Below are 22,673 nucleotides of genomic sequence, written 5' to 3'. Positions count from 1 at the left end.
ACGTTCTTCGTCAGATTCATATTTCTCATATTGATATCCAAGTTCCTTATTCTCCTTTTTAACTTTGTATCTGATCAAAGCTTTCCATTTCTGTACAACTTGCTAAATTCTATTTTAATACCTTACAGATGAAATAAATGGCACCACTTATTAAATGCTTACTCTGTCATGGGCACTGCGCTAAACGCTTTCTTATGTATCTTTTCACCATATCCCTCCCAACATACCTGAAAGGTAGGAGGCCCATATTACAGATGAGAATAAATTGCTCTAATTCATAAAGCTACTAAATGACAGACTTTGGATTCAAACCAGGGTCTTTCTCACTCCAAGGCCTATCATCTTATTCAGTATTCTACACTGACTTCCACCCAAGCTCTAAAAGAATGTAGATGACTTAGGGCTGGTGGCCAATAGAATGTGGGTCTCCAGACCACAAGTCAACCTACTTTGTTGGTTCATTTTTAAGTGTAAATACTTGTGTACTATAACTTTGGATAGATTACATAGTTCCTGCCATCAAGTAGTTCAGTCTAGCAAGAGACAGATGGATACAGAATGTGAGAAGTGCTATTATAACAGATGGAGGAGCAGTTAATTCAGCCTAGATTTAGAAAGGGGCTTAGACAGGGAAAGAGCATGTTAATAAGAGAGGGCATTTCTGACTAACCAACCAATGTATAAAGGCAGTTAAAGGACAGAGACATTGCACTATGGATTTAAAGAGCAGAATAACTTGTTATGACTAGGCAGGCGAATGAGAGTGAAGAAAGGATATCTGGAAATAAGGTTGGGTCCAAGTTGTGAAAGGTAGTAGTCATTGATTGTCATAGGGTTGGGGATTTTTTTTTTTTTTTTTTAATTTTTCAAACCACTTCTCCAGGCTGAATTATGGCATTTACTCTAAGACTGGTCTTTTTTTTTTTTTTCTTTATATTTTATTGATTTTTTACAGAAAGGAAGGGAGAGGGATAGAGAATCAGAAACATCAATGAGAGAGAAACATCGATCAGCTGCCTCCTGCACACCCCCCATTGGGGATGTGCCTGCAACCAAGGTACGTGCCCTTGACTGGAATCGAACCGGGACCCTTGAGTCCGCAGGCCAACGCTCTATCCACTGAGCCAAACCAGTTAGGGTGGGGATTTTTTAAAAATATGTATTTTTTTGCCCTGACTGGTTTGGCTCAGTGGATAGAGCGTCAGACTGCGGACTAAAGGGTCCCAGGTTCGATTCCGGTCAAGGGCATGTACCTTGGTTGCGGACACATCCCCAGTAGGGAGTGTGCAGGAGGCAGCTGATCGATGTTTCTTATCGATGTTTCTGACTCTCTATCCCTCTCCCTTCCTCTCTGTAAAAAATCAATAAAATATATTTTTTTAAAAAATATTTTTTTTTATTGATTTCAGAGAGGGAGAGGGAGAGACAGAAACATAAATAATGAGAGAGAATCATTGATCGGCTGCTTCCTACACACCCCACACTGGGGATTGAGCCGGAAACCTGGGCATGTGCCCTGCCTAGGAACCGAACCGTGACCTCCTGGTTCATAGGTTGACACTCAACCACTGAGCCACACCAGCTGGATGAGTTAGAGATTTTTTAAAACTCCAATTAGTAATTAAATGGCTGGGGACATTTAAGTTTAATTTATAACTTCTGATTTATTAGATGAAAGTACTGATAAAATAGAGAAATGTTAATTGTTCAGTTAACTGATCAATAAGATTAAGCATTAAAGTTTATTTTTTTAATAAAACTCAAGAATGATAAACTATTCCTCCCCAAATTGAGAAACAGAAAATAACATGGGAAAAAGAATACCCAGACCAGACTGAAGGTCAGAGAGACTTCCTCATATAGATTAAATACTAGGCTCCTATGATCTCTTGACATAAAGATCAAACTAGTTTTATAAAACAAGAACTTGTAAATATATTGTAAAATAGCTCCTTGGACAAGACAAAACTTCAAAAAATGACAGAGTGGTAGCTTTATAAATATTCATATCAGTAACAATTTGAAACCATCTAACTCAGTACCTTCAGTTTCTCTTAATAAACATGGTTCCACTACCACAAGATGTTTATCAGTCACATGAAGGCATTGCAGTACTTATGCAACCTCAACATGAAACATTTCTTCCTAATCAGTTTATTTTCAAACAAAAGGCCATTTACAGGTTAGTTTTCCTGTCTTCTTTTAAAGGATGAACCTTCCTTCCAGCCAAAAAGTTCATTAAAAATTCTTTAATATATTCTCTCATTGAGAATAAACTTGATAAACATAGGTTGTTTTAAAATACTATAGTTGCTTTTTGACAGGTAATTTGATTAGTAGAGTTATAAAATACAAAAAGGAGAAAAGGATTACCAGAAATAAGATTATTTCTAACAAAGCTTCAGGAAAATCTTGATTATTAAAACCCTTGTATCTTACAAGTTTTGCATATATGGTTTTAGCTCTTCAGAGCCCTCTACCAGTAAGGCACCTGCAATAGTAAAGAAGTTGCTACTGCAGCCTTGGGAACATCTCTTAGTGTTGTATTGAAGCTTCTCGACAAGGTACACTTTTAATCAAGACAGTCACACATTTATGTACATCCTAAATTCCAAGTATAAATACTATAATTGAACTGATGGACTGGAACAAAACACAGATCCTTAGATTAACCATAGCAGCCTCTCAACAAATTATTTCAATATCATAAAAATGTGATGTTAACACAAAAGTGGGATGGCAGCTGATTTTATGAAAGCTCACTCATTGCAACTATACATGAAATTTCAAGCTGTGGCGTGGAGCTATTCTATTACCAGGCAGCATCCCCTTATTGTATAAATAGCAACTAGCTATTGGTTTCTTAAAACCAAACTAATGATGATTTGAAGATCAACATTGTCCATTGCCTATTCATGACTCAACGGAGAATTCTTCCTGTCTGTTGATTCCTTTTAGCTTATTTAAGGTAAGCTCTGGAAAGGAAAGAGATCAAATGCAATATAATCTCCTGGAGTATCAGCTCCTTACTGCAGACATCCTTGACAGCAACAGGAGCCTTTGCTTCAGCCAGATTGCAGCAGGTTCCAAATCAATGTCCTATAAGGATTCCCATGCTTGTGGAGTACATCAAGCAAACTTCTTCTTGGTGGCCGTGAACCTCTCCATGTACTAAATGTCATGAAAGAAAAAAATATATATGTGGTGTTTTGGCATGAGCAAATACCTTTTTCATATGACTTCTTTTTTTCCATTTAGGTTTTTATTGGATATGGTCCCTCATTTCCTACAAAATCTACCTATTCTAAATGCAAATCTAAAGCATATAGTTTTGGGGTCTTTTAAGCTTTTTGATATTTTAATAGGAAACCTATCAAAAGATAAAGATGCTTTACAATACACCATCTAGAGAGAAAGTCATCTTGGTACAATACAAGAGTGTATACCAGTACATCTTGGTACAAGAATTTGGCTAACTCTTAGAACTTGCCTCCAAAATGGGAAACAAATCCTGCTGACAAATAGGATTATCCATGCAGCCTGTGGCTATAAACATTCATGTGGGTTACTTCACCATTCTCTTCTCTGGAGCAGTGACTAGAAATGCAAAAGTATATGACTACATACCTTATCATAGCCTTCTAGTTCTCGAAGTTTCTTTATTTCAAAAAGGTTGCCTTCCACAGCAAGCAGACAGATCTGGGAATCACTGAGGATGCTCTGTGGAAGCATGCTGAGCTCAAGGCAGTTCTCTTCCAGGCGAAGAACTTTAAGGCGAGGACAGCAAGATATCTTTACTGAGATCTGAGATATCTATTTAACCACAAAAAAGAATAACAGGAAAAAGTATAAGCACTGTAATGGTTATTTTTTACTAAACTAAAACAAAAAAACCTTTACTTGACAATTTGTCCTAGTTCTCTTTTTACGGCCTCCATTTTCTTACTACCTACTCATTCCAGAAGCCTCTGTCATGTAGCATCTGTTACTACTCCTCCACTTTTTTGGGAGGTGGGGAAGGAGGACTTGCTTTTTGAACCAGTGGCTTTTTGGAAATAAAATTTTCTGATAATAAAAGCACTATTTATTATAGAAAACCTGAGAGTCAAGTTTTTGAATTTTTTTTTTAAATATATATTTTATTGATTTTTTACAGAGAGGAAGGAAGAGGGATAGAGAGTTAGAAACATCGATGAGAGAGAAACATCGATCAGCTGCCTCTTGCACACCTCCTATTGGGGATGTGCCCGCAACCAAGTTACGTGCCCTTGACCGGAATCGAACCTGGGACCTTTCAGTCCGCAGGCTGACGCTCTATCCACTGAGCCAAACCGGTTTTGGCTCAAGTTTTTGAATTTAAAGAAAAGAACTGCAATCTACCAGCAATAAACATTTTGGTACATCCACTGCCAATCTTTTATGTATATATAAATGTTTGATTGTACTATCTATCCCTTCCTTGAAACTCCCTACTATATCTAATTCCTGAGTTTTTCTTTCTAACTTTTGAATTATTCCTCATTTTTGGCTTCCTTTCTTGTTCCTATGAACATTTTTCAAGCAGTAGCCTCTAATAAATATTTGGTCATCTGTCTAAACTTTCTTTTAGAAAGCTCATCAATTCATTCTTAAAGCCATCATTTCTGTTAAGAATTCAAAATCTGTATCTACATTCAAACCTCTCACCTCTATTCCACTCCTATGTCTCCCAATTTTTAGTACATTTCCATTTGCACCATCATAATCAACTCAGCATGTCTATTCTCAACAGCACCGCTCTTTTTTTTAGGGCCTCAAATTCAGTAACAAGTACCTTTAATTCATTCACCTCTTTGCCCATTAAATACTCCAAGTCACCAAATAATATTTACTCCACCCGGAGTAAATATCACCTCAGACTATCACCTGGGAACTTATTGCAAGTGCAAACTCTCAAACCCCACCCCAGACCTACTGAATCAGAAACATTGAGGGGTCCAGTGATCTCTTTTAACAAGCTCTCCTGGTTATTCTGAGGCACACTAACATCTGAGAACCATTGGTAAAGGCATCAGCATAGGTGAATGTGGAATGAGTGCTCAACTAATACTTGTTGCTTAACGATTTTTTTCAAGTCCCCCCCCCCCAAATAGTCAATTTTTCCTAAAAGCTCAAGAACATTCAAGAATATTTGTTTAAGCCCTAGCTCGTTTGGCTCAGTAGAGAGAGAGTTGGCCTGCGGACTGAAGGGTCCCAGGTTCAATTCCAGTCAAGGGCACATGCCCGGGTTGTGAGCTCGATCCCCAGTGTTGGGTGTGCAGGAGGCAGCCGATCATCAATGATTTTCATCATTGATGTTTCTTTCTCTCCCTCTCCCTTCCTCTCTGAAATCAAAAACATATTAAAAAAAAAATATATTCATTTAAGGATAAGAGGAGGCTAATATCTTCAAAGACAGACTGAATTTCATAAATAATTTAAGGCCACTACAATCTAGGATAAATTGTCTCAATAAAACTTTATGCAATGATTGGAATGTTCTGTATCTGTGCTATCCAATATGGTAGCCCAGTGTCACACATGGTTTTTGAACACTTCAAATATGGCTTGTGGCAACTGAGGAACTGAATTTTTAATTCAAATGAATTTTAATAGCCACATGTGGCTAATGGTTACTGTATTGGACTGTAGATCTAGAAGCACAGACCCTGGAACAGGGGTCCTCAAACTTTTTAAACGGGGGGCCAGTTCACTGTCCCTCAGACTGTTGGAGGGCCAGACTATAGTTAAAAAAAAAAAACTATGAACAAATTCTATGCGCACTGTGGGCCCGGGACGAGTTGGCTGCTAAGCAGGACAGGCAGCGGCACTCGGCGGGCCGGATAAATGTCCTCGGGCCGCATGTGGCCCACGGGCCATAGTTTGAGGACGCCCGCACTAGAAAAACTAAAGGCCACCTATCTCACTATGTTTAATGTTTCATCATCTGTGTCTTATTTCTAAACCAAAGGTTGTTTCTCCAGTTATACATAAAAACCAAAGAGCTTCCGAAGTAATGGAAACAAATTTCAAATATTATAATCAAAGCTGTCCAACAATGAAATGAGCTATCTCCAGAATGCCTATTGCTGATGGTCTCTTAACAAAACACACATTGACAAAGATGTCCAAAAAAAGGACAACAGATTACCTCTGATGTCTAACTCTGAGAACCTATGAGTGTAAGCCTCTTTTCCACTCTTTCTGACAGCTCCATACACACACACACACACACACACACACACACACACACACACGCACACACATGCACACACGCACTAGAGGTCTGATGCACGAAGATTCGTACAAGAATAGGCCTTCCTTCCCCTGGCTGCTGGCACCCGGGACCTGGGCCTTCACTCTGGCCCAGAGCAGCCGGGGCGGGGCAGAATGCCTGCGTCCCGGCCCGGCCGCCACCACCTTTGTTGCATCAATTTGCATATTCCCTCTTATTGGCTGTGGGCACCGCCATCTTCTGTCGTGAAGTGATGGTCAATTTGCATATTCCATCTTTATTAGATAGGATATATATGTATGTGTGTGTATATATATATATATATATATATATATATATATATATATAAAATTGATTTCAGAGAGGAAGGGAGAGGGAGAGAGAGAAACATCAATGATGAGAGAGAATCATTGATCAGCTGCCTCCAGCACTTGAGCCTGCAACTTGGGCGTATGCCCTGACCGGGAATTGAACAGTGACGGCCTGGTTCATAGGTCAACACTCAACCACTGAGCCATGCTGGCTGGGCCTGACAGCTCCTTGTTAGATGACTGGAGACATGTCTGAGAAGGATCTGAAGAACTCTTCAAGATTTGTGAGACAGAAGTTTAACTTTTGAAGTTAGCACCCCATTACCATCCCAACCTCTGTAAAACACCTACACAATAAACACAACCAGTGTCTCAACTATCTCCACAGGACTTTGGGCTTTGAAATTAGTCCGGCCACAGAATATACTTCTCATCCAGCTTCTAATGCCCAGTTCCATGATTACACTTTAGAGAAAAACAGGTTATTCAGGATATATATTAGAAAGGAACCCTTAAACTCTAGACCTGGTTCTGGTTGAGGTTGAGTTCGATGACCTGCAGCTCCCCCACTATGTCAGGTATGCTCCGAATCTGGTTCTTGGAGAGATCCACCACATCCAGGTGCTGTAGGTTACAAAGTTGGGGTGGTAGTGCTCGCAGCTGGTTCCCAGAGAGGCTCAGGGTCTTGAGGGCAGACAGTTGCCCAAAGGTAGATGGCAACTCTCTCAAGTGATTGTTGTTTAGGCTTAGCGTCTCTAGTTTTTTCAGATTGCATAACTCACCAGGAAGAACAGCTGGCAAAGACAAAAAACATAGAAACCTGAATCTGATACAGCTGAAAAACACCTTTGATGAAGTTTATAAAAACTACATGGCAGCCTACTATGCCTCTTGTTAATATACACAGAATTCCCACTAGTGCCATTTTTAAGCACTGCATTTTTGCCAACATAGTCTTCAGAAGGTGAGAGTGCCATTAAAATGCAAGAAAGCACGTATGTGTATATTTTGTACAGGAGCCTCCGCACAACCTGACAGCAATTTGTGGGATTTGGAAGTCCCTCCATTTCCATTGCCCTGTCCAAATTTTCCCAGTACCAATCATTTTACCACCAGAAGAGGCTTGTAGATGTAATTACAAGAGATAGAAAACTTCAAGGACTCTGACATTCTCCTGCGTCTTGAGAAGTCGGAACGGTTTCATATCAAAAATTAGCTTGTAAGAGAACACCACCCTTCTTAACGGCTGATGAGTAGTAGCAAAAGCAACCCAGACGCAAAAGCCATACTCAGTTTGTTGTTGTTCAAGGAGAGGCTCTTCAGCAGCGTGAACTTCCCTATAATCATAGGCGGTAGGCTCTCGATCTTGTTGTTGGATAAATCGATGGTCCTGAGATTGCTCGTCAGCTTCTGTAACTCTGAAGGGAACTGGAGAAAGGGGTTCACAGCGCGGAGAATCCCTCACGGATTAACTTCACCGTCCCCGCCATCCCTCTCCCGTTTAATTCCCAGGTCCGGTCCCTCCCAGTCTCACCTCGGTCAGCCCACGGTCCTTAAGCTGAAAGACACCAGTTTTCTGCGCGGTTTCCACATGAGCGCGGAGGGCACTGTTTCCCATCCTAGCGCTGCGGCTCCGGTCCCTGCGGGAAGGAAGTGCAGCTGTCACCGCTGGGTCCAGGCACGCAGCCACCCCTTCGGCCTCCCGGCTGCGTCTCCTACCCTAGCCGGCACCTCCTGCAGAACTCTGGATCTTGGCGAGGAAGAAAGGGGAGGACAGGCAGCCCGACCACCAGGCCCTGCAGCTGTAGCAGCCGTTCCGAGGCTAGACGCCGCTAGGAGCCTACGGAGGACCAGGGAGCCCCAGACTTGTTCTCACCCGGCTCCGAAGACGACCTGGGAGGCGCGCAAGCCTGCGAGGCGCTTCCCGGGCTTCCGCCTGCGCGGAAACGCCCCGTGACGTCATCGAAGCGCGCGGCGCGTCGGGCGGGCGTTCCACTCATTCCCGGCGCCACCTGGGGAGGTGCGTCTCAGGCATGGCTGCGGCCGACCCTTGGGACCCGGCGTCTGCGCCAAACCCTGCCGGGCTACTGCTGGGCCATATCGTAGCCTCGGGGACAGTCACTCAGGTACGTGGGCGGCGATGGCGTCATTAAGGGGGTGCCCCCGGTGGCGACAGGCGGCTGTGAAGTGGTACTGGCTGAGGCTGTACTAGAGCAGACTCAGGTGGAGCCCGTTCCAGGCCACAGCAGGTACCCTTCTGCTAAAGCGGAGTTCTGAGTAGGTGGTGACTCGAGGAGACGGGGTTTCGGGTGTCTGCAGGCGAGTTATCCCAGGTCTGTTCGTGGGAGATAATAAAGACCGGTTTTCCCGCCTTTTTTTTCTCTTCAATCTAGTGCTACCATCCCTAGATTGTATGAGTGGCGGGTTGGGAAACCGGCTAATTAAAGCATACGTTCCCTAACAAGTGAGGTATTGAAGCATGTTTGGGGCGGGAGGCGCTGAGAGCGCCAGGGGAAACGCGCATGTTAAAAGCCCCTCAAAAAAGGATTGATAAAGACCTGAAAGACCTCGTAACATGAATGGAGGGATTAATTTTGAGAAGGAGAGACCATAGAGATTAGCGCATGGGGTGCGTGGGGTGGGTTAGGTTGGGCAAGAAGAGCATGTTCATAGGCCAAAGGGAAGAAGCCAGTAGAGGGAGAAATGGAAGATATGAGGGAATACTGGAATACACGTGGCAAAAGTGACACGGGAATCGGAATTGAGGGAAATAAAGAAAATTTTAGATAATGAGGAAGTTGAGGAATATCACTAAGAAAGGAAACAGAAAAGTAGAAAGGTAAAATCACCTGCAGAGATGAGCAATATAAACATGATGAAAGATTTACGGAAAAGATACCACCTTTTATACTTAGAGCATTCTACTACCGTACAGTAGAAGAGAAAAAACTAAGGCCCAAGGAGACCAAGAAATTTGCCCAAGGTCACTTACCTAGTGAAGCAGGATTAGGTACCAGAGTTCTCCCTTTCCTGACAGCATCTCTAAGATGAATTGTGATACATACTGCTGTGACATGATCTTGAAAGTTTAAACTTCTGTTGAAGAACTCTTCTAAATTACTTGAAGACTTAGTAACAGGAACTTATAGATTGTGTGGTGGGGGTATAAGGTGTAGTAATGAGTACATTGGAAAATCCAGGACTACTGGCTCCCAACTGCTCGCCTGCCTGCCTTCCTGATTGCCCCTAACGACTTCTGCCTGCCAGCCTGATCACCCCCTAACCACTCCCCTGCCAGCCTGATTGATGCCTAACTGCTCCCCTGACAGCCTGATTGCCCTAATTGCCCTCACCTGCAGGCCTGGTCCCCTTCCTACTGCTCTCCCCTGCCGGCCTGGTCACCCCTAACTGCCCTCCCCTGCTGGCCATCTTGTGGCGGCCCTCTTGTGCCCACATGGGGGCAGGATCTTTGACCACATAGAGGCAGCCATCTTGTGTGTTGGAGTGATAGTCAATTTGCATATTACTCTTTTATTAGATAGGATAGAGGCCTGGTGCACGGGTGGGGGCCAGCTGGATTGCCCTGAAGGGTGTCCCGGATCAGGGTGGGGGTTCCCTTGAGGTGTGGGGCGGCCTGGGCGAGGGGCCTGTGGTGGTTTGCAGGCCGGCCATTCCCCCCCCAGTGACCCAAGCAGAGGCCCTGGGATCTGGGATGTATTTATCTTCTATAATTGAAACTTTGTAGCCTTAAATGGAGAGCAAGGCAGGCCAGGGCTGGGGAAGGTTGGCTTCCTCCATCGCCGGGGGCAACTCAAGCCTCCTGCTCTCCAGCTCTGTGGCTGCTGCCATTTTTGTTGGGATTTATTTATCTTCTATAATTGAAACTTTGTAGCCTTGAGTGGAGGCCTGGGCCTGCCAGGGTGTGCGGAAAGCTTGCCTTCCTCCATTGCCAGAGAAACCCAAGCCTCCTGCTCACTCCGTGGCCGCAACCATCTTGGTTGGGTTAATTTGCATACTCGCTCCTGATTGGCTGGTGAGCGTGGCTTGTGGGTGTAGCAGAGTGATTGTTGATTTGTATATTACTCTTTTATTAGATAGGATAAGATGCACATAACATAAAATTTGCCATTTTAACCATCTGAAGGTGTACAACTCTGGCATGAAGTACAGTCACAATGCTGTGAAACTAGTTTCAAAACTATTCTTTATCATTTCCCAGTGGAAATCCCATACTCATTAAGATGTCACTCCCCATTCTTTCTTCCCCCAATCCCATTAGTTTTATTTTTCATTAGAGGCCAGGTACACGAATTATGCATGGGCGGGGTCCAGCTGGCCCACCCCAATCGGGGCTGTGGGTGGTTGGCTAGTCAGCCCTGTCCGTGATAGGGGTAGGGGAGGCTGATCGAGGATGGGGCAGACCACAGGGAGGGCCTGCAGGCAGTTGGCCGGCCCTGCTCCCTGGTTGAACTCCGGTCGAACTCCCAGTAGAGGGGACAATTTGCATATTAGCCTTTTATTATAGGATTGCCAGTGCACGTCATATGTACTGGCCAGTTGTCAGTCACTTAGCCTTTTATATATATAGATACTACCCACACTTACATTTTTATGTGTCCTAAAAATATGTGTATGCACTTTGAATGGTTATAAAGTCAGTTCATTTTCAAAATTTAAAAGAATCTACAGAAATGAGTAATTTTTTTTGTCAATGCCTGTTTTTAAACTGATGACCATTCTGGTGCAGGCACTGCTGATAATGCAAAGCAATAGAATTGCAAATATCAAGAATCGTTTTGTTTGGTATTTGTGTGCCCTCAATTCATCTACCGTTGCCAGTTTTGTACTATAAACTTTATCTTTTATGTGTCTACATAAAAAAAAAAAAGTCTAGTGGCACTTTAGGATAAATTTTCTTTGTTCAAAGCTTAGTCTGGTCTCACCCATTATTTTAAATCAGTTAAACCTGAAAAGGAGTGAAAATTGAGTTATCATCTGTTAGAGTGTGTATACATTTTCTTTTTGGACACTCTGTATGTCAAAAGTGAAGATTAATTTGGAGATGTAGTTTCTTGCATAATCACAGAAGAACATACAGGGTGTCCCAAAGATACGTATACATAGTGTAACAGCTGATGGGTCAATTTTGAAAATGAAATGTATTTTAATAAACACTGCCTTTATAATTATTCAGAGTGTGTGTATGTATTTTTTGGGACACCCAATATATGTTAGTACTAACACAGTTATTGAGCATTTATAATGTTAAGTCTTTTTATCTAGAATACTTTTTCCTTTCCATCTGTCAGGAACTTATTAATGGCAGAGAGCTCATTTTCTTCTTTTTTTTTTTTATTTCAGAGAGGAACAGAGAGGGAGAGAGAGGTAGAAACATCAATGATGACACAATCATTGATCGGCTGCCTTCTGCACGCCCCACACTGGGGATCGAGCCAGAAACCCAGGCATGTACCCTGACCAGGAACGAAACTGTGACCTCCTGGTTCATAGGTCAACCCTCGACCATTGAGCCACACCAGCCAGACTTTTTATTCATTCTTGAGTCTTCCATTTCCTATCTCAATAAATATCTTTATTTATTGGTTATTACATTGATTGAGCACATACTTCATAGCTTTTGCTATGACGGGCCAGAGAGTAAATATTTGAGGATTTTCTTTCTATATGGTTGAAACTAGGCTGTTTTAGTCTGAAAGTAGCCATAGATAATAATTAAATGAGAGAAGCTGAGTTCCAATAAAACTTTATTTCTGGACTCTAAAATTTTAAGTTATATGCCACAAAAGAATTTTTCCCCCCTCCCAACAACTGAAAAATATAAAAACCATTCTTAGCTCATGGGCTGTACAAAAACAGACAGTTGGCTGCATTTAGCTCATGGACTATAGTTTCCTAACCCCTGTCCTATATGATCTCTAAAGTTCTTTGCTAACTTTCTAGAAAAGCAGTAGATACAGAAAATGATGGATGAAGCCAGGAGATGAACAACATAATATTCTTATTCTGAGATAACCTGCAATTTTTTTTTAAATATATTTTATTGATATTTTTACAGAGAGGAAGGGAGAGGGATAGAGAGCTAGAAACATCGATGAGAGAGAAACATCGATCAGCTGCCTCCTGCACACCTCCCACTGGGGACGTGCCCGCAACCAAGGTACATGCCCTTGACCGGAATCGAACCCGGGACCCTTCAGTCCGCAGGCTGACGCTCTATCCACTGGGCCAAACCGGTTTCGGCAGATAACCTGCAATTTAAGGAGGCAGTCTAACATAGAATGAAAGGATAAAAAGGAGGGGGTAGTCTTTTTAGAAGAGTAATTATGCCTGTGCAAACATTCCTTTACCTAAGAGAGCAAGAATGTGAAAAGAAATAGTATGAATGATTTTAGCTAATTGAGGTCATTTAATAAATCTGATAAATGACTCCATTGGGGCAGGGGTGGAAGGAATGTTTGATTTTAGCCCCAAGAAAGTCAGAGAGACTATGTCTTGGTCATTTGTATAGGAGTATTTCTCCAACAAACTCGGGCTTAAAATCCTCTGATAAACTATCAGTAATGCAAATCTGTTGTGCCTTGTACTTTAGGAAATAGTACAAAGTGATTTAGTCTTTTCTTATTTTTTAAATATTTGGGCAAATGATTTGTGATGTGGAGGTTTTAAAAACAGGAAGTAAACATTGTTACTATTGTATTCTGTATTGCATTTTTGTATTGCATTTTTCTGTTGTACTCTGTATTGCATTTTTTCAGGGGCAGTGATGGATGTAATATATGCTTATATTTTAGACCCATGGGCATGCTTTTCCAATGCACATAGAAACTTTTTGTGACATGCTACTGTTTTCTTTGTTTACTTTCCATTAGGAGATATTAGATATATCTAAGAAATCGACTCCTTGCTTTGTGAACTTCTCCAGGCTACAGCAGATCACAAATATTCAAGCTGAAATCAATCAGGTAAGTTATGTTGAACTTATTACTTCTAGTACAGGAAAACAAATCTTAATTGTTCCCAACAGCAATTCTCTTGCACTTAGAACAGTTTCTAGTACTTAACTGGGTAGGTGTTTACTTACATAGTTTCCTGTTAATGAAATTGTAATAGTAACAGCAGTAGTTGATAGTAGTAGCAGAAGCAGCAACAGGGCTTGCACACCAATGTGAAAAGCTTCAGTGAATCCCCTGGGCTCTCATAACAAATCCTTCTCTCTCCTCCCCTTAAATATTCCTGGTTAAAGTCTGTTTTTATCAGAGATTATCCTTTAATCAGGCTCCTTTCTGAGTGAGGTAAATATTATTTTTGTTCCTAATGCAGAAAAACCTGGAAATTGAACTTCTAAAACTAGAAAAAGATACAGCAGACATTGTTCATCCTTCTTTTTTGGGTAAGTGGTTAGGTTAAATGGGTGGGTAATTATTAGAATTTCAACTTTTTCTTGGATTACCTTAAATAAGCACCAGGCATTATGATATACCATTATTTTTTCAGGTATTGCCCCAAGGCTAACAAAGTTTTCTATTTCTGTGTTCAAACAAAAGTCTTGTTGGCTTGCCTAGTGCAAATTGCATAAAAAGTGACCAAGGTGGGAGCTCCTCAAAATTAGGAGAACTTGAAAAACCAAAAAAAGGCTGAGAAACTTTTCAGATTAAAGGGGACTAAATGGATTTGACAGCTAAATCACAGTGTGTTCATAGATTGAATACTTGATTAGAAAACTTTTTTGCTGTCAAGGACATTATTGGGATACTTGGTGATATTTGAACATGGGCTGTATTAAATATTGATAGTATTGTGCCAATGTTAAATTTTCTGAATTCGATACTTGTAGTTATATAAGAGATGGGAAATATATGCTGACATTTTAGAGGTAAAATGTCATGATATCTGCAACTTACTCTCAAATGGGTCAGCAAAAAATATATGTAAGGGTATGGAGAGAAAGAGGAAAAAAGAGAGGCTGTAGCCAAGTGTTTTCAGTTTGTGAGTCCAGGTGAAATGTATATGGCAGTTCAGTGAACTATTCTTGAAACTTTTCTCTAAGTTTGAAAGTTAAAAATTTAAGTCCTAGCTGGTTAGAGCGTCAGCCTGAGGACTGAAGGGTCATGGGTTCGATTCCAGTCAAGAGCACATACCTCAGTTGCAGGCTGGATCCCCGACGCTGGTTGGGGCCGGTGCAGGAGGCAACCAGTCCATGTGTCTCTCCCCCTCCCTCCCACTCTCTCTAAAAATCAATGGAAAACATACCCTCAGGTGAGGATTAACAAAAAATAAGATAAATAAATAAAAGTTTAAAAGAAGAGGCCATTAACTGAATTCTAGGGCAAATATTGAAATGATCAGAAATAGCTTACAAGACAAATATTTGTTTTTTAATATTTGTGTAGAGTATTAGAGGCAGAGATAGGAAAGGAGACATTATTTGAAGAATACGGCACTGGCTATAAAAACTGAACAAGATGTAGAGTTGAAAAACAGAATTTAGCAGTGGGTTTGGTTGTCAATAGGAAAAATAAGATAAAATGAAATTGATATTAGGAATAGCAAAGGGGAGATACTTAGGAGAGCAATGGTAAGATAATTTTGGCTGTATTAAACCAAACCAAAGCAAAGGAGAATTTATTAGTGATTTCAAAATGTACTTGTCCTGCTCTTGCCAGTGTGCTAAGTGGTTAGAGCACTAGCCCTCTCACCCAAGGGTTGCAGGTTCTATTCCTGGTCAAGGGCACATATCTGGGTTGCAGGCTTGATCCCCAGCACCAGTCGGGGAACATGCGGGAGGCAACCATTTGATGTCTTTCTCATTTACTCTCCCTCCTCCCCTCCTTTCCGTTCTCTCTAAAAATCAATGGGAAAAATATCCTCGAGTGAGGATTAGCAACAACAAAAATGTTTACTTATCCTGTTGCTAACTATAATTACTGTTTCTGGTTTGTGTAGCTCAAAAGTGTCAAACTCTGCAAAGCATGAATAATCATTTGGAAGCAGTGCTAAAAGAGAAGAGGTCCCTCAGGCAAAGACTGTTGAAACCCATGTGCCAGGAAAACCTGCCTATTGAAGCAGTTTATCACAGGTTAGACTAAAAAGTAGACATTAGCAGTTACACGTTTTCTGAAGGTAGTTTAAACTAGTAGTTTTTTCATAGCATAATTCATTGAATAATATATTAGTGATTGTGTCTATTAACATTATTATTACTGCTGACATATTAAACCAGAAAGAAAATCCGTGCTTTAAAAGTATAGCTATGGTGAAAAGAAAGGTATTCCTTTGTTCATAGTGTTTTGGGAATTATAAATAACTAGAGGCCCGGTGCACGAAATTCGTGCACGGGGGGGGGGGGGGGGTGGAGCATTTGGGGATGTCCCTCAGCCCAGCCTGCACCCTCTCCAATCTGGGACCCCTCGAGGGATGTCCAACTGCCCTATCACAATCCAGAACTGCTGGCTCCCAACTACTTGCCTGCCTGCCTTCCTGATTGCCCCTAACCGCTTCTGCCTGCCAGCCTGATCACCCCCTAACCACTCCCCTGCCAGCCTGATTGATGCCTAACTGCTCCCCTGCAAGCCTGTTTACCCCTAACTGTCCTCCCCTGCAGGCCTGGTCCCCCCCCAACTGCTCTCCCCTGCAGGCCTAGGTCCCTCCCAACTGCCTTTCCCTGCAGACCTGGTCACCCCCAACTTCCCTCTGCCGGCTTGGTCACCCCTAACTGCCCTCCCCTGTAGGCTTGATCGCCCCCAACTGCCCTCCCTTGCAGGCCTGGTCCCTCCCAACTGCCCTCCCTTGCTGGCCATCTTGTGGTGGCCATCTTGTGTCCACATGGGGGCAGGATCTTTGACCACATGGGGGCAGCCATCTTGTGTGTTGGAGTGATGGTCAATCTGCATATTACTCTTTTATTAGATAGGATAGAGCAGGGGTCCTCAAACTTTTTAAACAGGGGCCAGTTCACTGTCCCTCAGACCGTTGGAGGGCCAGACTATAGTTTAAAAAAAAACAAACTATGAACAAATTCCTATGCGCACTGCAGGCCCAGGACGAGTCGGCTGCTAAGCAGGACAGGCAGCAGCACCGGTGGGCCGGATAAATGTCCTCGGTGGGTCGCATGTGGTCCGTGGGCCATAGTTTGAGGACCCCTGGGATAGAGGCCTGGTGCACAGGTGGGGACCAGCTGGTTTGCCCTGAAGGGTGTCCTGGATCAGGGTGGGGGTTCCCTTGGGGCGTGGGGTGGCCTAGGCGAGGGGCCTATGGTGGTTTGCAGGACGGCCACACACCCCCGGTGACCCAAGCGGAGGCCCTGGTATCTGGGGTTTATTTATCTTCTAAAATTGAAACTTAGTAGCCTGGAGCAGAGCCAAGCCTTCTGCTTGCTCCATGGCGGCAGCCTTTTCTGTTGGGATTTATGTATCTTCTATAATTGAAACTTTGTAGCCTTAAGCGGAGGCCTGGGCTGGCCAGGGCTGCAGAAGCTTGGCTTCCTCCATTGCCGCGGACAACCCTAGCCTCCTGCTCTTTCCAGCTCCATGGCTGCCACCATTTCTGTTTGGATTTATGTATCTTCTATCATTGAAACTTTGTAGCCTTGAGTGGAGGCCTAGGCTGGCAAAAGCAGGCGGAAAGCTTGGCTTCCTCCATTGCCAGGAAAACCCAAGCCTCCCTCCTGCTCTCTGTGGCCGTAGCCATCTTGGTTGGGTTTATTTGCATACTCACTCCTGATTGGCTGGTGGGCATGGCTTGTGAGTGTAGCAGAGATACGGTCAATTTGCATATTACTCTTTTATTAGATAGGATGATTTTTTTATATATATATTTTTATTGATATTTTACAGAGAGGAAGGGAGAGGGATAGAGAGCTAGAAACATCGATGAGAGAGAAACATCGATCAGCTGCCTCCTGCACACCCCCTACTGGGGATATGCCCGCAACCAAGGTACATGCCCTTGACCGGAATCGAACCCGGGACCCTTCAGTCCGCAGGCCGACGCTCTATCCACTGAGCCAAACCGGTTTCGGCAAGATAGGATGATTTTTTTAAAAAATATATTTTATTGATATTTTACAGAGAGGAAGGGAGAGAGATAGAGAGCTAGAAACATTGATGAGAGAGAAACATCGATCAGCTGCCTCCTGCACACCTCCCAATGGGGATGTGCCCGCAACCAAGGTACATGCCCTTGACCAGAATCGAACCCGAGACCCTTCAGTCCGCAGGCCGACACTCTATCCACTGAGCCAAACCGGTTTCGGCTAGATAGGATGATTTTAATGATAGAAATTAGATTCATAACATAGAGTCAATTGGGTAAAGTCACGTTTATTATATATAGACTGTTTTCTATGAAGTAAAGTTATTGTTGCATTAATGTTGCCTATATAGGTTGGGGCAAGAATAGGATTACAATTGTGAGTATGCCAAACACAGAGTTAATTCCTGTATTATTGTTATTGTATTATTTTCCATATGAACAACTGTAAACCGACTTTTGCCCCACTCTGTATATACAAATTCTGTTGGGGGAGTTTAAGCAGGGACAGATGAAAACAATGTCAACTAAAGGAGGGGAAAAAACTGAGTTCTGGTCTCATCTCTGTTGTTTATATGCCTCAAAGACTTAGACAAATGATTTAAACTTCTTGCCTCAGTTTACCAATCCGTAGATGCTTTCTGTTCCTTACTTCCTCATGGGTGTATTGCAAGTACCAAATTGAAGATGTAAGTTATTATTAGTAATAAAGTGATAAAGTAAAGAAGCAGACATCTGGAAATCTGATTGCTGACTTTCTCCACCAGTGCCTCACTAACTGACCCTGAGCAAATCAGTATCTTCTCTTGAGTATCAGTTTTTTTTAATCTTACAGTAATATAATAGATATACAAATTCTTGTGGATTTATTCTGTATCTATTCAGTACACTAAAATACCATTAATGTACATAATATACATTGTATATATCAGAAGAACTGAATAATGATTTTAAAGCATCTTGCAAATGCGAAGATTCAAAGTAGTTTTATTTGTAGGCTATTTCAGTGAAGTACATTTGTTCTTATTCTCTTCACTCATCACTGAGAATTAGTATTTTGAAATGGCTTTATCACTGATTTTTCCATGAATGCAGAAAGGATATAATTGACTCATTGGGTTGATTGTAATTATTTTATCTCATATTGAAAGTCCTAATTAAAAGGGGAAAAGGAGAACACAAAATAACTACACTAAAACAAAATAGTAATTGACTTTTTTTCTCCCTCTTTCAGATACATGGTTCATTTGCTGGAGTTGGCAGTGACTTTTATTGAGAGATTAGAAACCCATCTTGAAACAATTAGAAATATTCCTCATTTAAACACAAATCTAAAGAAAATGGTGAGTATTAACAATAGCATTTAAGTACCTCATCAACTCCTTTCACACTACTTTTAGCTATTTTTTTAAAATTGATTTCAGAGAGGAAGGGAGAGGGAGAGAGAGCTAGAAACATCAATGAGAAAGAATCATTGATCTGCTGCCTCCTGCACGCCCCCTACTGGGGATCGAACCCACAACCCGGGCATGTGCCCTGATCAGAATTGAACCCGGGACCCTTCAGTCCACAGGCTGATGCTCTATCCATTGAGCCAAACCAGCTAGGGAACTTTTAGCTTTCTTTAGTTCTATTTTATACTAGAATCTCAAATGTCTGACCTACTTGTTTAACTTTTTTTTTAAATATATTTCTTTATTGATTTCAGAGAGGAAGGAAGAGGGAGAGAGAGATAGAAACATCAACGATGAGAGAGATCTGCTGCCTCCTGTACACCACCCCCCACCAGGGATCGAGCCCACAACCTGGGCATGTGCCCTTGCTAGAATCAAACCTGGAACCCTTCAGTCCACAGGCCAATGCTCTATCCACTGATGCAAATCGGCTAGGGCTGTTTAACTTTTTTGGTGGTTAATATGAGTGAATCCTATATAATAAAAGCCTAATATGCTAAGTGTCGGGTTGGCTGTTCAATCAAAGCGTAATATGCTAATGATATGCTAAGGCTGCTCAACTGCTTGCTATTATGTGCACTGACCACCAGGGGCAGACAGTTGACCAGTCAACCAGTCACTATGACGTACACCAGGGGGCAGACCCTTCTACCGGTATGTTAGCTTGCTGCTGGGGTCCAGCTGATCAGGACTGAGCAAGATGGGCTGGACACACCCTGGAGCCCTCCCACGGTCCCTCCCTGGCTGCCATCCTCCCGCATTCCTCCCCAGCCCCGATCGTGCACCAGTGGGGTCTCTCAGCCTGGCCTGCACCCTCGCAATCTGGGACCCCTCGGGGGATATCGGAGAGCCAGTTTTGGCCTGGTCACACAGGCCAGGCTGAGGAACCCCACTGGTGCATGAATTTGTGCACTGCGCCTGTAGTTATTTTATAAAATCAAGATGCTATTTATTTTTTTATATTATTTTTCTTTAATAGTCATTTTACATTCTTTTATTCCAGTATTTAATAAATATGTATTCTCTTCATTGTGCAAGGTATCATGAGATAAACAGGTTTGACTAATCCCTATCATGAAATTCTACTTCATAATATATTTGCACAATGAGTACAGCAAAGAATTATAAAGAAGACTAGAAGCCTGATGCACAAAGATTCGTACTAGAATGGTCTTTCCTTTCCCTGGCTGCCGGCACTGCCTTTGCACTCCGGCCTAGCCCCTTTCCGCTCAGGCCCCACCTTCCCATGTTGCCCAGAGGCCCTGAGAGACCAGGGGTGGGGCAGAACGCCTGCGTCATCGCCACCCCCATCACTCAGCACCTGTGTATGCAAATTAACCGCCATCTTTGTTGGGTTAATTTGCATATCACTCCTGATTGGCTGGTGGCGTAGTGGAGGTATGGTCAATTTACATGTTTGTCTATTATTAGGTAAGATGCTTTCTATTAAGCACAGAAAAGGGTGGGATTGCTTCCACTTTAGGGAGATTGGGAGTAGGATAGGGGGTCGGAATACTTCAGTAAAGTTTTATATAGGAGTTAGTAGTGAGCTGAATCTTGAGGAACCAGTGAGGCTTGGCTATGCTTCAGAAAGAATAGTTCAGCCAAAAGCAGCAGTGTGAGTAAAGACATGAAAATTAGAGAGCACAATGCCCTGGCTAGGTAGCTTGATTGGAACATTGTCCCAATTCTCCATGGTGTGGGCTAAATCCCCGGTTAGGGCACATACAAGTAAGTCAACCAATGAATGCCTAAGTGGAACAAGAAATAGATATTTCTCTCTCTCTCTCTCTCTCTCTTTCTCTTTCTCTTTCTCTCTCTCTCTCTCTCTCTCTGTCTCTTCCTCCCTGTCTCCCTCTCTCTGAAAATCAGTAAATAAAAATTTAAAAAGGAAAGAAAATTAGAAGAGCACAGAGTAGCTTGAGGGAAGAGTGGTACTCCACTTTGGATGATACTTAAAGGTATTGAGAGGGAAATTAACTCAGGGTTAGTTATGGCTTGCTTTGAAAACTAGACTGAGAAGTTTAGACTTGACTGTCTTGAGTACTGGGGAACTATTGAATTTTTTATTTTTAGAGAAAGGCACAGAGGAGTGACTTGATCAGAACTGTACTTTAATAATGGAGGAAATATTAAGTAGAGTAGACTGAACCTTACCACTCAGTGTGGGCAGAGAACATCAGCGTAAGCATCACCTGGAAGCTTGTTAGAAATGCAGAATTGCAGATTTCATTCACCTGATACCTTCACAATCTGAATCTACAGTTTAACAGGTTCCTCAGGTGATTCCTATGCACATTAAAGTTTGATAAACTGTGTTAGAGGACTAGGCAAAGGAACCAAAGACAAAGAAACTTGGGGAATAAATATAGTTATTCAGACAAAAGATTTAAAGCTGAAGAATATAAAGGATTATGTAGATTTTTATATTTTGAAGGTCTAATTTCTAGAATTTGGCTACTTTTTGGAACACATCCAAGGTAATGAAATTGCTATCCTTGCTGACTTGGTGAGTAGGAGCAAAAAATTAAAGAAGTTAATGAGTTTGTTTTTTGTTAATGTCTTGCATAGATATTAAATGTTCAGCCATTGTTGAATTGCAGTTAAATTGAGATTGAATGTATATCCAGATGGAGTTTTCCAACAGACTGAAATGTGGGACTGAATTTTAGGAAAGAAATTAGGTTTGACAATATAGATTGAAGGTCATCTGCATAAAGGTGATAATTGAAGACAGGAGAGGTGACTTGAAGAAAAAGCGTGTCTATAAGAAGTGGGAGAGCACAATTTTAAGGCGCCTGTGTATTCAGGGGCTGAAATCATAACCATTTGTGATATAGTAATGATATATTATGACAGGCATAATTTCTCTCTTATTTTCCCCTTCTTTCATGTGTTACAGAGCAAGGCTTTAGCCAAGATGGATATTTTGGTGACTGAGACAGAAAAACTGGCAGAGAATATACTCAAGTGGCGAGAACAACAAAAGGAAATTTCTTCTTGTATCCCAAAAATATTAGCTGAAGAAAATTATCTTCACAAATATATTATAACACCATAACGCCTTTTTTATCTTTACTTCTAAAGTTCATGTCCAAACTATTAATGCCAAATGATACAACTGATTGAATTAAGCAAAAATGATTTCTTTTTGCTTAATTGTATGTAGTCATGTGAAGTCCATTTCTAGTCAATGATAACATGGGTATTTATAGGCTTTACTGCTAGCAATACTGAAAGAGCCCTCTCTGTGTCAGAGTACTAAAATTCTAAGTTCATTAAGACCAAACTAAATTTCCCTTTGTGTGTATAATATATATACACATATATATATTATTATTTTTTATTTATTTATTTATTTTGGTTAATCCTCACCTGAGCATATTTTTCCATTGATTTTTAGTGAGAGTAGAAGGGAGGAGGAGAGACAGAAACATGGATGTGAGAGAAACACATCAATTGGTTGCCTCCTGTACATGCCTTAACCAGGGCCGGGGATCAAGCCTGCAACTGAGGTATGTGCTCTGGACCAGAATTGAACCCAGGATCCTTTAATCTGCTGGCCAATGCTCTATCTATTGTGCCAAACTGGCTAGGGCTCTTTTA

The 22,673-nt window shown here is 41.9% G+C and overlaps 2 protein-coding genes across 7 annotated transcripts; one reads left to right on the top strand and one right to left on the bottom strand.

Moving 5' to 3' along the window:
- Positions 1–1,401: 1,401 nt before the first annotated feature.
- LRRC57 (leucine rich repeat containing 57) lies at positions 1,402–8,525 on the bottom strand. 4 transcript variants are annotated; one of them, XM_080674798.1, is made up of 6 exons: positions 8,284–8,525; positions 8,099–8,204; positions 7,854–7,992; positions 7,090–7,358; positions 3,628–3,813; positions 1,402–3,171 (listed from the first exon to the last, which is right to left on the bottom strand). In XM_080674798.1, the coding sequence occupies exons 2-6, from the start codon at positions 8,180–8,182 to the stop codon at positions 3,130–3,132; spliced, it is 720 nt and encodes a 239-aa protein (XP_080530924.1). In that variant the 5' UTR covers positions 8,183–8,204; positions 8,284–8,525; the 3' UTR covers positions 1,402–3,129. The 4 variants fall into 4 exon arrangements, with proteins under 4 accessions (XP_080530924.1, XP_080530925.1, XP_080530926.1 ...); XM_080674799.1 differs by having other exon boundaries at positions 8,296–8,525; XM_080674800.1 differs by having other exon boundaries at positions 8,441–8,520.
- Positions 8,489–22,245, top strand: HAUS2 (HAUS augmin like complex subunit 2). 3 transcript variants are annotated; one of them, XM_080674811.1, is made up of 6 exons: positions 8,489–8,690; positions 13,455–13,547; positions 13,906–13,975; positions 15,529–15,661; positions 18,848–18,956; positions 21,970–22,245. In XM_080674811.1, the coding sequence occupies exons 1-6, from the start codon at positions 8,598–8,600 to the stop codon at positions 22,126–22,128; spliced, it is 657 nt and encodes a 218-aa protein (XP_080530937.1). In that variant the 5' UTR covers positions 8,489–8,597; the 3' UTR covers positions 22,129–22,245. The 3 variants fall into 3 exon arrangements, with proteins under 3 accessions (XP_080530937.1, XP_080530938.1, XP_080530939.1); XM_080674812.1 differs by lacking the exon at positions 15,529–15,661 and having other exon boundaries at positions 8,539–8,690; XM_080674813.1 differs by lacking the exons at positions 8,489–8,690; positions 13,906–13,975; positions 15,529–15,661 and having other exon boundaries at positions 13,464–13,547.
- The last annotated feature ends 428 nt before the right edge of the window (positions 22,246–22,673 follow it).

Source organism: Plecotus auritus, assembly GCF_963455305.1.
Source record: "Plecotus auritus genome assembly, chromosome: 1".
Taxonomy (NCBI): Eukaryota; Metazoa; Chordata; class Mammalia; order Chiroptera; family Vespertilionidae; genus Plecotus; species Plecotus auritus.
This window is presented reverse-complemented; position numbering and strand designations above follow the sequence as displayed.

Bases quoted from the DNA above. Each gene is read 5' to 3' on its own strand.
- LRRC57 (XM_080674798.1), bottom strand. From the start codon at position 8,182: ATGGGAAACAGTGCCCTCCGCGCTCATGTGGAAACCGCGCAGAAAACT. The intron at 7,993-8,098 runs GTGAGACTGGGA...CCCTTTCTCCAG, and splicing joins AGGACCGTGGGCTGACCGAG to TTCCCTTCAGAGTTACAGAA. The intron at 7,359-7,853 runs GTATGGCTTTTG...TGTCTTTGCCAG, and splicing joins CTTGAACAACAACAAACTGA to CTGTTCTTCCTGGTGAGTTA.
- HAUS2 (XM_080674811.1), top strand. From the start codon at position 8,598: ATGGCTGCGGCCGACCCTTGGGACCCGGCGTCTGCGCCAAACCCTGCC. The intron at 13,548-13,905 runs GTAAGTTATGTT...TTCCTAATGCAG, and splicing joins TTCAAGCTGAAATCAATCAG to AAAAACCTGGAAATTGAACT. The intron at 18,957-21,969 runs GTGAGTATTAAC...CATGTGTTACAG, and splicing joins ACACAAATCTAAAGAAAATG to AGCAAGGCTTTAGCCAAGAT.